The sequence below is a fragment of the Taudactylus pleione genome, unplaced genomic scaffold (assembly GCF_031769625.1).
Source record: "Taudactylus pleione unplaced genomic scaffold, aTauple2 ptg000347l, whole genome shotgun sequence".
NCBI classification, from domain to species: Eukaryota; Metazoa; Chordata; class Amphibia; order Anura; family Myobatrachidae; genus Taudactylus; species Taudactylus pleione.
In genome coordinates this window covers 411662-426032 of record NW_028284748.1, presented here as the reverse complement: position 1 = coordinate 426032, position 14371 = coordinate 411662, and the positions used below count along the sequence as shown (strand labels likewise).

The window sequence follows — 14371 nt, the reverse complement described above, 5'->3', positions numbered from 1 at the left end:
CGTTGTAATTCCTACACCATTCACCTGATTTGGATGTAATTACCCTCAAATTAAATCTGAAAGTCTGCAGTTAAAGCACATCTTGTTTGTTTCATTTCAAAGCCATTGTGGTGGTGAATAGAGGCCAAAATATGAAAATTCTGTCAATGTCCCAATATTTATGTACCTGTGTGTGTATATGTATATACACACATACATACATATTATATATATGCGGACTGCATATCTTGACACATTCTGTATAAGCCAGCTGTTGGCATGTAGTGTATGAATACACAAAACAAATTAGATGTATGAGGAGGAAGTTAGATAAACATCTCATACATCACACTGGGAGCAACAGTAGTCAGACTCCTATGGCTAGTATCATGCTAAACTTATTAGTGAACAAGAAAAATATAAATATAACAATAGCAAATAATTGAGACAGATTACCTTTGGGTATCAATCATGTAAATATACCGGACTCATATTGCATCTCAATATACCAAGCCTAAAAAATACAACTAAACAAAATATAACAACAATGGCAGTTTAGAGAGACCAGCAAAACTCCACACCCTAACACAAAAACAAGAGCAATCTTAGTCTAAATAAACCTGCTACTAGATAACATCTAGACATCATATATAGCATATAGGTTGACCAATTATAAAAAGCAGTGCAATCCCAGACTCTCATTTAAGTCCTATGGGCGCCAGTGAGTCTAATCTAAAGATCCACTGAGATTCACACTGCAATAGTCTCCGTGATCTATCACCTCCATGGGGAGATGGTGGAATATGATCAATGATCGTATAACGTAATGTGGATAAATGATGTTTTTTAGCCACAAAGTGGCGAGCCACTGGCTGGTCACTATTACCCACAGTAATGGCCGCACATATAGCTGATCTATGCAAAGCCATACGTTCCCTCAGAGTCCTCTCAGTTTTCCCGACATATACAAGTCTACAAGGACAGATAATCATAAAGACTATGAATCTGGTGTTAGACGTTACCCGATGTCGTATGGTAAATCTCCTACCACTGTAAGGATGACAAAAGCTCTGTCATACGATTAGTGACCGACAGGTCAAACAATTAAGACATTTAAAGCAACCCAGTTTGAGATGTAAAAAAACTTTCAATCTTATCAGAACCCATTTTACTAATGTCAGTTTTAACTAACCAATCGGGTAAATTACGCCCCCGAGTATAACAGGGCATAATGCGAGTATTGTAAAGGTTCAATTCAGGGTCAGTGCTCACAATGGGACATAGCTTTTTCGTTGCCCCCGATACAATTACCGTATGGATGAAAATGATTAACCCACAGTAATCTATGTTCAGAATTCTCAGTAGTGACCTTAGAACTTAACAAGTGATCCCGGGGTATTGAAAGGGCCCTAGTTTTAGCTTGTAATAAGATGTCATCAGGATATCCTCTTTGGCTAAATTTAATGAACATTAGTTCAATATGTATTATAGCCATCTCCTCATTACTGCTAATTCTACGGGCTTGGAGAAACTGCGAGTAAGGCAATCCGTATTTTAATGGTCTGGGGTGGCAACTACCATGATGTAAAATGGTGTTTCTGTCTGTGGGCTTACTAAACAACTCAGTGGTAAACTTACCACCATCCATGTTGTTCATTAAATTTAGCCAAAGAGGATATCCTGATGACATCTTATTACAAGCTAAAACTAGGGCCCTTTCAATACCCCGGGATCACTTGTTAAGTTCTATGGTCACTACTGAGAATTCTGAACATAGATTACTGTGGGTTAATCATTTTCATCCATACGGTAATTGTATCAGGGGGGCAACGAAAAAGCTATGTCCCATTGTGAGCACTGACCCTGAATTGAACCTTTACAATACTCGCATTATGCCCTGTTATACTCGGGGGCGTAATTTACCCGATTGGTTAGTTAAAACTGACATTAGTAAAATGGGTTCTGATAAGTCTGAAGGTTTTTTACATCTCAAACTGGGTTGCTTTAAATGTCTTAATTGTTTGACCTGTCGGTCACTCATCGTAGGACAGAGCTTTTGTCATCCTTACAGTGGTAGGAGATTTACCATACGACATCAGGCAACGTGTACCACCAAATTCATAGTCTATATGATTATCTGTCCTTGTGCACTTGTATATGTCGGGAAAACTTACGGACCCTGAGGGAACATATGGCTTTGCATAGATCAGATATACGTGCGGCCATTACTGTGGGTAATAGTGACCAGCCAGTTGCTCGCCACTTTGTGGCTAAAATAACATAATTTATCCACATTACGTTATATGATCAATGATCATATTCCACCATCTACCCATGGAGGTGATAGATCAAGGAGACTATTGCAGTGTGAATCTCGGTGAATCTTTAGATTAGACTCACTGGTGCCCACAGGACTCAATGAGAATCTGGGATTGCACTGCTTTTTATAATTGGTCCACCTATATACTATACGTGGTGTCTAGATGTTATCTAGTAGCAGGTTTAATTAGACTAAGATTGCTCTTGGTTTTGTGCTAGGGTGTGGAGTTTTGCTGGTCTCTCTAAACTGCCATTGTTGTTATATTTTGTTTAGTTGTATTTTTTAGGCTTAGCATATTGAGATGCAATATGAGTCCGGTATATTTACATGATTGATACCCAAAGGTAATGTGTCCTAATTATTTGCTATTGTTCAATTTATATTTTTCTTGTTAACTAATAAGTTTAGCATGATACTAGCCATAGGAGTCTGACTACTGTTGCTCCCAGTGTGATGTATGAGATGTTTATCTAACTTCCTCCTCATACATCTAATTGGTTTTGTGTATTAATACACTAGATGCCAACAGCTGGCTTATACAGAATGTGTAAACATATGCAGTCCATATATATTATACAGCTTATTGGTCTGTGTTTTGTCATAGGTCCCATGCTGCACATTGTCCGGGTAACCGGGACGCTGCTGGTGGGCATCCCTCTCACCTAGAGTGTTGGCGCATCATCAATAGGCGCCAGCATGGTGGTCAGGTGGTATGACGTCACCTCAGGGCGACCAGATACCGGACGCCGGGCGGAGTGGACCACACGTGGCTTCGTGTAAGTATTTATATGGGTTCATTTGTATTATACACTTTGACCTTGATGATGGAGCAATAAACAGCTCCAAAACGTCGGTGACATCCCTGTGTCCAATTTTCTTCACTGAGCAGAGTGCCGCCACATTGGAAAATATATATAAGAGAGAGAGAGAGAGAAAGTGTAAAATAAATATTAATGAACAGTATTATAAATATAACTGTATAATCTTAATTGTTAAATCATGTGTAAATGTAAAACTGTAAATATATATAAAAAATGTCTGCAGGTTCTGATCGTATAAATTAGTATGGTGAGATGTTTGATAATAGAGATGGGGTGTCCCCGAACTGCCTATTACCGCTACAGTTGTTGGCAGTGGAGAGCATGCGAGCGCAGAAGGTGTCAGCGAAGGTATATCGTAGTACCCATATTGGGCATAGTTTATTGGTAGGTATGCGTTTGGTGGGGGCAGATTGTTCTTAACTCTGTCGGCTGGGTCGTAGGGGGTCATTTGTCAGCCTGGTATGCTGGGTAAGCCTACCTGTGCTGGGTTGATAAAAATACATAATTGATGATCCTCTCTGCCTCTACCTGGGTCGCACAATTCAAGTCCCGCAGTTTCTTCGCATAGGTGTTCCCCACATAGTTCTGCTCATCCTCGTCCATGGCCATGAGCCTGGTTGGCAGACTCTAGCAACTAGATAGCCACAACCTCACATTAATCCCCTCCTTGATGCGCCCTTTTGCGTTGAATAAGAACAAACTACATATTGCCTTAATTTTGTTTTTGTAGCCGACGAGGCTTTTGCACTGCATACTCATGTTTTAAAACCATACCACAAAGGTCACTCACTAAAGGGGCAAGGATTTTTAATTATAGGATTGTCTTGGCGATTGGTAGAAAATGCCTTTAGTATCCTCTGCAACAAGTTTCACATTTTCCATACCACCATTAACCTTAGGCTGGACAAAATAGATAAAGTTGGTATGGCCTGTTGTGTACTGCACAACTATTTACGCCGTAAAACGCATACAGTGCACTTTACGGCGCATGCTCTCTACCATTGAGGATACAGATTGTGCTGAGGAAGCAATAGGGTTTACTCCTTTTGTAGACAAATATCAGCAGAAACGCCAATGTAAAGGCAAAATGTAATGGGGAGGAGGTAATTTAATGATGTATAAGCAGTGTCATGACAGAATGGCATGATCTAATGTAATGTCGTAACTGCATGTTATTATGTACAACTGAATGTGTTAACTTTAATTTGTGTTTATCTTTTCAAATGTAGAACAAAACCAAATAAACACTTTAAACATGTGATATATCTTATGATTGCATGTGTACTTACAAGGCCACTTGAGGGACTTGAGCCACTCTAGTTCTGACGGAATCTGCGTTATTGTAGAGATACCCCACATTAACCGGTAGGTTGCATATGGACGGCCTTGCCATCTCTTGATCCACTGTAAATCTCAGCAGCTCAAAATACCACAGCTTGGGTACATACACCTCTGCCGTTCCTACCCCAGATTTCTTGGATGCCTTCATCCTGTTCAGCTCCTACTTGAACACAGTCCGCACATTGGCGATCTTCCCACGCACCCACTCAGCACTGGCCTCCGGAAAATATGGCTTGCTCACCCTGACTAGCTCCTCCAGTGCCAATTCCCTCTACTGCCTGTTAGAATACTCTTTGAATTTGGTATTCCAAAGAAAGGCCATGATCGAAAGTGCGTACACACTTTTAAAACATTGCAGTCGGCAATCAAAAGAACGGCCCGACGATTGTATAGGGGTATAGGGGGTGTACCCAGCTTAAGCCATATTTCGAAACAAGTGTTCATTGCATGTTTACTGGATTTTATAATAATTTGTTTCAGTCACACTAAGGGGTAGGTTCAAATTGCCTCAGATTCCATGCCATATGCTCATCGAAAGAACGTCCCGACGATTTTGAGGAATATTTTCATGATGTGCATCTTCAATGCCTGTGCAGCTCAACTAGAAACTGACATTTTCCTATGTTAAAACCTCTGAATATATTATCCATTGGGAGGGGTGTCCAGCAGTACTGCACTGTGTCCTGTAATTTTTACATTAAAATACAGATTTTTCCCTACTATTCACCTAGTCTGGAGCGGCAACTAAAATCTGCACTAAACTCCCAATGAGACCCTCGTTAACTTAATGCAGATTCCAAATCACGGCCAAGGGTTTTAATCGGTGTTTATCAATTTTCAGCCAGCTCATGACTAACATTCTCCCACTAAGCTAAGTTATTTACTGCGCATAGTTGCCCGGAAATGTTCTATTTTTCTCACGAAAACACAGGATCTGTGAAAGTCGCAGACCTATGTATTTTCTCTGCCGCGATTGAGAGAAAAACACCTCCTTATCGGGGATTTGGTTTTGCCTGCCTGAGGCAGGCGAAACAAAATCCCTGATAAGTGTCGGCTTCGGGGCTAATTGGATAGCCCCATGCGAGGTAATTAGCCACAGTACTTTACCGCGGCTAACTGGATACCCCCCTGTGTGTTCTACCATTTAGTATGTGTACTGTATGCAGGAAAGTAATACACACTCATTAGCTTCAAATATCTTTTCTTCTTTGGTTTTATCTCCAGAATATTCACTCCTCTTCCTTAATCTTGGAGGTGGGCGATATGGTCCAGTCTGTGCCAAGACACTTTCATCAATTTCCTTCTTGACTGTCTCTACACCCTACAAGAATAAAAATGTTTTGTTTTTTTTCGTTAAAGGTTTGTAATGAAATGTATTATGACAAGTATATTACCACCAATACAATATTGTATTGTTGTCGTTGCTTGGGATGTCTTTTGTGTATTGTATTATACAATACACAAAAGTCAACCCAAGCAACGACGACAGTTAAGGCTTACCTTTATTACAAATGTGTATTCAATGAGTAGAATCTCAGTGCTAATAATTCTAGTATCTGGAATCCTGATTGCACAGCTAATTCAGCCAGTTAGTTGCGGACAATACAAAGGCCCTTATGTAATAATCTGCAAGTTGCAGGAAACTGCGCAATTCTGGCAATTTTGCTTGTAGATTTAAAGCAGCAATAATTTAAAAGGCAAAACCTACTTTTAAAATATTTTTATATATATATTTTACTTATTGTTTCCAAGATAATTAAACTGTAGGCCATCATAACGGCAAGAAAGGCATAACAGAGACAAAAAGGATCAAAAGGAATTTTACACATTTTATAAAAAAAGATTATATAAAATTGGAGCAGCAACAAAGATTAAAAGGCAAACCATGGTCAGGTGTGGGGTGGGTGGGGGTTGGAATAGGAAAGAAAAGAAAGGTGGAGGCGGGATAGGTTGCCTGAAATTATTGCACACAACAAAATATAATAGAGAAATACTGAAATAAGAAGCAAAAAAGAATAAAGAGCCAAAGAGCTCACATAAAAAAAAAAGGCATGAGCGGAAAGTGAGGAAGGGTGTTGTGAAGGAAATCGTGAGATTTAGGATTGAGGTAAACTGTAATTTTTCCATTGCAGCCATATGCCAAATTGTATTTATGACTGCAGAGAGGCCAAACCCGTGATTCAGGATCGGGATACCCGGGATTGGCTTGGTTAGAAAAAAAAAAAGTCCCCTGCCCAGCCCCCACATTGATTTACCGGGCGGGCGGTGACGGCAGGGAAGCTACAGCATGGCAATGTAGAGGGGTAGATGGGCTGCGCAGCATGACCTCTGTCCTCACGTCACGTCACACTGCGCAATGCCGGGGGAAGGGGGAGCCAGGCAGCGTCAAAGCGCTCTGCTGGTGGTGCTTAGTGCTGCCCGGCATTTAAGGCCAATGCCGGGATCGGGACACCGCCGATTGATCCTGGGATTGACCTCCCTACTGCGGAGTGGGGAAGAGGAGAGGCAGAGTTTTTCCAAACATCAAACTTCAGGCTGCATTAATGATTTGGCTACCCAAATAGAATTTAGTTATATCTATGATTTTACATACAGCTAACTATATATTATGACTGGTAGTTTCATTTGTGTGTGTCTGGCTAATACATGCAAAGAGGATACGGTCAAAATACCGACAGTTGGGATGCCGGTATCCTAACCCTGTAAGGATACCGGAGTTGGGATTCTGACTGCAGGGATCCCGAGCGCCAGTATCCCGTACCCAACCCCATGCAAAGTTTTCTGGATTTCTATTATGGGGACAGTCTGGTAATACAATTAATATTTTCAATAGTGATCATTATTTTGGTCTGGCAAATGGTGTGTATACAATCCTCCTGCCAGCTTATAAGAGGATACTCTATACTAATTGAGTTATCCCATATATGACATTGCTTTATGTGACTGTTTTGAAATATTCAGATGTTTTACTGGTAATTTTTTGTTTCAATCTTAGAGCGTGCATGTATTTTTCCAATGGTCAGAGTCTCCTGTGCCTCTATTACATTCCTGTCATTAATGGCTTTGGCACACATTAGCTGCTCCATATTGCAGTAGAGGAAGTTGAGCTAAACACATGGCTCTACTTTTGTGGATCTTCAAATCGCACGATGTTGGGACTTCCAGTTACATAGCAACTGGAAATCCACACGATTACCTATAACAAGTATCCTGCATTATATTTGCAACCCTCCAGTAACAGTATTTATAAAAAAAAAAAAAAGAAAGTTTACATAAGAACAATTGTATAAAATAAACAATAAACTGCCTGGTCTCAAACCCATTTATTTTTCCAGATTTCTTATTCCCGCCCCAAGTTTAAAAAAAAAAAAAAAAATTGTGCTTTTTATACCCCCAAACACAAGAAATTCACGTAAATGGTATCAGTGTGTGTGGGGGCATAGCCTGGTCAGGCATGGAGAGACCAGCGCTATACAGCCTGTTTATCCTTATTACCTCTACTGCTGCCTCCTCCGGTCTCCTCTGCTTCTGTTCTGCTATGGTAGCCTGTGCTCTGGGCTCCGCTTCTACCATCTGGTGCGCCCAGAAGGGTCCTGACCTGCGCAGTCTTTCCTTGGTGTGGACCTGGTGTGTCCGTGCCATCACTGCAGTCCTTGGGCGGCTGTGCCCGTGTCCTGCTGCTGAAACTGCCTGGAAAGCTGGACGTCCCTCTGGCGTAACATGTGTTTCCTTTCCCCGCTGCCAGCTGAGTATCCCCCGCTGGGTGAACCTGCTTCTCTGGTCCCTGGTGGTGAGATGGGGGCTGCCGCCATCTTGGATTGTGGCTTCTCAGCGCATGGAGCTTCAGAGTTTAAACTACAGTACCAAACACTCTTTTCTCTCCTCCTGGAAAGCGGTTGGGGGGGGTCGGGTCACCTGTGTTCTCCTATTAATGTAAGTACTATATTTTATTTTTTTATTTTGTTTCCCTGGCTCTCTTTGCCTTATAGATATCACCCGTTGCTGCAGTGTGTGGCTTTACACTTTCCTGTTACTCAGCTGGGCTCTGTAGTCCCTCTCACTCTCTCTCAGCTTGTTGAGGAGCGTATTTTTGGATATTATCCCTGTGGTGCTGATTGTACTTGTGTTTTCTTTATTGCCACTGATTTTAAGTAGAAAGTCTCATGCTGTAGCAGCTGTGATGCTGGAAAATTTTCCACAATCTGCTACTGTATTGGAGCCTGTTGTTTCTTCTCTTGTATCGGAATCTCCTACATTACAAATGGAGCAATTGCTGCAGGCTGTTCCTGACTCTGAAAAGCATGTGACGGACCGCATAACCGATGCCCATATTGATGTTTCCGTTAGAAGACAAGATATGCAGAAAACGCGGGATCGCATAAGGGAAACTGAAAATCGCGTTTCCACACTTGAGGATACGGTTTCTCTTCTCCTGTTCTGGGACATTTGCACACTTGGGAATCTCAGATGGATGTTTTCCAGCAGAAAGAGGGAGATATCAAGGGATGACTCCAGCGCAATAACATCCACCTGGTTGGTTTGCCAAAAAAAGCACAGGGGTCTGACCAAGAACTTGGCTGTCTACAACCTTTGGACGCGATTGTCTTCACTCTTCAATTTGCTGTTAAGTGGGCCCATAGGATATCCATCAGGCCTCTCTGGGAATGCCGCCACAAACTTTCATTGCCAAGATCTTACATTATAAAGACGCTATACTGTACTGTGTCTGGCTAAGACCAAGTATCTACTCCTCGGAAGTGAAAAAACTAGGGAAAAATTTGTTCAGGTTAAGAGTCGTTTGCGGGACTTACAACTTCAATATACCATGCTCTTTTCTGCTTGCCTGAGAGTTGTATCCAGTGGCTGCTCTCATGTCTTTCACACTCCAAAGACTGCAGTCAACTGGCTTGACCTGCAAAAGTCCAGGTGTGGGGGTTCCTCTGGTTGAGTATCCAATGTATTATCATTTTGTGGTTTTATGTATGTTTTACCCTATTAAGTTACTATTTAGCAGGATGTTCTATTTATATATATTTCAACTATTTAATGTGTTCCTGCTTATGGTTTACTGTATTTTTATTTATTTTTCATGGTGATGGATGTTTGTCTGTTTTATATCCAGTTTAGTTTCATTTAGGAAATCTGAGGCTGTTCCGAAGTTCCTGGGCTGTCTGCACCATGTCCTAAAGGCTTATAATAGTAGCTGCCGCCCTTCTCTTTTATTTCTTTTCCCTTACCAAATTCTTTGCCAATATGTATTATTTAGGTAGTTGGTTTTTGTAAGTGTTTAGGAACTACTGGAGGTTCGATTGCCCTTCTGCATTTCATGACGACTAATTTTCTCTGGTATGTTAATAATTTTGCCTTGGACTTAATGACGAGATCAAATGGTCCTTGGTCAACTTAAGGTTAAGGGCCCAGGGCTGATTTGTCTACTAGAAACTCACTTGACACGTAGTAGGGTGTTGTCCATTAAATGGTCATGGATGGACTGGTCCTATCAGTCTACTTTTACTCTACTCTACTTTGGGGGCATTTTGTTTTCTCAGTGGGTTGATCCATGATTCCTCCTTTTGTTTATTTAGCCATTTATATTCCACCACTGTATAGTTCTGAGCTCCTTGCTGTGCTTTTATGACAGAATTTCCTACAGTCCCTGTTATTGTGGGGGGGGGGATTTTAATAAGGTCCTGGATGTTGAGTTGGATCAATTAGCAAGAGGGCCCACACCGTTCACGTAGTGGCCTCCATTTTTTCCCATCTTATTTCAGAGTTCGGATCAGTGGAAGTCTTACTTATCTTGTGGCGTTTTGGATCACCCCCCACTGCTGTTAACCCTTGATTTCTGTTTTTCTCGGTGTGCCTCCTTTTAGGGATTCCACCCCTTTTAAATGACACAGATGGGATCGGCATCACAACTGCTGGTTGCTTGGGATGGTTTTTGCTGCAGATAATGCCTGTTTAACTAATATTAGTGTCTCAGGTTAAAATTTTTACAAGAAGAAGATGAAAATTAAAGCAGAGAAGTCATGCCCTGGAACATTATATTGCCACACACCTTAATGCTGATAGGTTAGAATGGCTATTTGCTCATAAAGAATAGACAAATTTCCTCCTTGATAAAACCAGGAGTAGACTCCTCCGCGCATAACAAATTTATTAATGAATATATAATTATATAGTAGATTGATGACCTTTATAGCTTGTAATGGGTTCTACCCTTCCCTCTGCACACTTTGAGACTGATGCTGCTACTTATACTACCACACGGTCTATTGCTGGGGGGTTTTGGGATTATTTTATGGGAGTATATGATTCTCAGGTGCATTATTCTCCTGCTGACTTAGACTCCTACTTGGATCGGATTTGTTACCCACCCTTACTCCTGAGAGACAAGAATATTTGGACCCCCCCTTGCTCTGTTTGAGGTTAGTTCCCTGTCTCCCTCCATGGCAGAAACTTTGATTGTGGTCCTGCCCAAGCCTGGCAAAGATCCAGTCTATCTAGATTCCTATAGGCCTATTTCTATGTTATCTACGGACAAATATTTTGGGCAAAAAAATAAAAAAAGGTGTATTTTGAAGATTATTCATCCTGATCGAACAGATTTTATACAGGGAAATCGACTGCAATCTCTTATGTTTATCTTCAGAAGTGTGATGAGAACAGGGATGATGCCTTAGTGGTCACTCATGATGCCGACAAGACTTTGATTCAGTAGAAAAGCCATTTATTTTGCAGGTATGTTATTGCTTTTGTCTGGGCTGGTAAGCATCTTCTGCTTGAATTTAAAACTTTGTGTAGACCTTATGGTGATGATGGAATGGACCTTCCTGACTTTAGCTACTATTACAGTGAAAAGGTTTCTGACTTGAAAATAGTTACTTAGTTCTAATTGATTTCAACATGAGAAGAACGAATATGACATTTAAAACTCTGTTCGATCTCGGTTCCAAGATTAGCCCATTTGATGATGATATCTAGGGAATTGTGGCATTTAGAGTATAGGTTGGCAAACCTGAAAACAGGGATGCTGAGTTATTTTAGGCAATGTTTTGTTTATGGTCTGTGTATGGTCTCGCATCATGTGAAGATTAGGAGTGATCCTTTCATTCGTTTTGTGGTAATAATTTCCGTCAGAAGCCAGGATGTGCCAACTATACAAACATGGAGAAGTTTTTAAGAAGCCGAGAGGAAAAATTTAACTTCTGAGTTATGGTAAAGTTACAAAGGAATCTTTGTTGGTATGTAAATTTGTCACCTTCTTAAGGATGAAAACTTCGACCGAGTCCTCCAGATTAAAGAAAAAGCTGCTTGGGAGCCTTTAAAGGTGTTTTGCATAGTTTCTTTGGTAACAGAAGAGTTGGAAACTATGTTAAGATTTGAGAACAACCTTCTAGAAAAGTATCATCAATTAGGCTGCAACATTTCACGTAAGATCAACTTTCTTGAATCACATCTGGACTTCTTCCGAGACAACTGTAAATCACGATGAGAATTCCACCAAGACATTTCAGCAATGGAGTGACGATATCTGGGTAGGTGGAATGCTTCTATGCTTGCTGACTATTGTTGGATAGTGACAAGCAACAAGCAAAGAGAAAGCACCACTATTTGAGACAGTACTTTTCATTATGACTAGATTACTGAAGAACATATGGTGCAAGTAGTGCAGCTCAAAAACTAGAGAGTCAATACAAACATTCTGAAGTCATTCATTTTTCTTGACCTCAAATTAGTAGTAGTATGACTATTTTTTAGAGTGGTGTTACATGGCAGCTCAATTGTTATATTTGTGAGACTGGATAGTGGAGTCAAAATATGGGTATGATTGTTGGGCACTACTAGGCAGGGAGGTCCTTCCCTGTTTGTACAGGCACGTAAGGTTTGGTTAGCAGCACTAAGGGTCCTCTGGCCTATTGCTACGGATCCTTGTTCTCCATTATGAGGAAATAGAGCCGTTTCTGAATTGATTCGTTTGGAAGGTGGTTCTCTCTCTCTGTCTGCTAGGGTATCCACTCTGGGACATCCTTATCTTTGCAGATACTTTGCGTTTCTTCATGCATATCAGTACTGATTTTTTTGTTTCACAATCTATGTTCTATTGCTATTTACAGCTCAGACATGCACTGTATGCACAGTGAAATGGGGGCACTCCTACTTTGGTTGAATCACCCGTGTGTACTATGAAGCGTACTATCCCTTCCAAAAAACATATTTCATGAGTATATTCCTCCTTAGTCTTCGGTGCGAGTGGCTTGTCAGTATTGAGATTTAAATGGGAGAAAGATTTTGGCAACCTTACTTGCTGCCACAGTGTATGCCAGATTTCAGCAGATACAATTCTATATACTACATAGGGTGTATACTGGACTCCGGTGGGTCGTGGAAAAATTGGAGGTTCTGATTCTATGTTCTGTCCTAAATGTGGAGAAACATATGCTGATTTCTGGCATCTGCTTGGTCCGGTCCTCTAGTTGCTGAACGTACGTACGTACGTACGTGTGTGTGTGTAGTGCGAAAGAATAAGGCGCTCAGGTATATATACATTTTAAAAATCCTTTTTAGGGATTCAGTGCAACAAACAAAATAAATATATACAAACCCTTCCCAATTTAATGGGTGGCTGCTCTTTGCAGTAAAATGTGTATAGGTGAAACTCACTTAAGTAAAATTAAATTAAAAATCAATTTAAAAAGTGCCTAAATAAAGTGCATAAAGGGACAAGAGGATACAGAGACTTATCTTATAAGGGAATGATCTTCAGTCAACTGACCATCATTTGAATGTATATGGAAAAAAAAGAGCATAAAATCTCACATAGTGTATACCGTATATAAAGAATGTCCAGTGGAGATAATAATATACATATGCAAATAATTTAGGAACACTTAGGCCCCAGACATATAAAACCTCCACAATAATTTTAAATTTATATATTTAATAAAAAAATTCGGACAACAGACATACGGTAAGTAGCACACGTATAGGAATAAAAATAAAAACAGGCTGATCTGTCCATATAGGTAGTCCCAATGCGTTTCATCTCATGACAGAGATTTCATCCCCACTATGTGAGGTTTTATGCTCTTCTTTTACATATACATTCAAATAATGGTCAGTTGACCGAAGATCATTCCCTTATAAGATAAGTCTCTGGATCCTCGTCCCTTTATGCACTTTATTTAGGCACTTTTTAAATAGATTTTTACACTAGTAGGCGCTCTTTTATCTTTACTTATTTTATATAATTCTACCTATATATTTATGAAATGGAAGCGTCCTCTGAAATTTGATCAAGTTAGGTCCCTGTGGCGATTCACTACCTACGTCCACGTTTCTTCTCTCTAGCGGTTGATTTTATAGGTTACTGGTTGTTTTTGTCACCTCAGTGCAATATATATCTGTGCTACACAACTTATTCTCAGTCATTACTGACTGTTCGCATCTTGATTGTTGATAGTTTTCTCTGTACGGTTTCTGTTGCTCTTCAGTAGCTTGAATTTAGTTGATCTCAAAGTGTACTATTTGTTTGTCTAGATTTTGTCAAATGTTATTTCTCTTTTCACTTGTTTGTATGTATTTATAGGTTTTGTTTTTGAAACTAAATAAATATATGAAATTAAAAAGGTATTTCATTGTGTTTATTGTTGTTCTGCAGGTATCAGAGGCGTGGCAAGTTTGCTAGTTCAGTGACCAATTCGTCATCCTATCATCTATCACATTATGATGCTAATAGAGGGACCTGCCCATGCAAACAGTATTGTACATTGGTTAAAAAGGGTTATCATTATATGATGTTTTAAACTTTATAGTGATAATCATTCCATACTGACTAACTCTTGAGCAGGAATAATTTATAGGAGGGAAGTATGCTGCCAGTTCTTATTTATCTATAGTAGCAGCACAG

The 14371-nt window shown here is 40.2% G+C and overlaps 1 protein-coding gene across 2 annotated transcripts in view; it reads right to left on the bottom strand.

The window, feature by feature from the left end:
* TIMM44 (translocase of inner mitochondrial membrane 44) overlaps positions 1–14371 on the bottom strand; it is a 119563-nt gene that overhangs the window by 65850 nt on the left and 39342 nt on the right. For both annotated transcript variants that reach the window (XM_088444076.1, XM_088444077.1), the window contains exon 6: positions 5643–5782. In XM_088444076.1, the coding sequence (XP_088300202.1) occupies positions 5643–5782 (140 nt within the window). The remainder of the gene's footprint in view (positions 1–5642; positions 5783–14371) is intronic.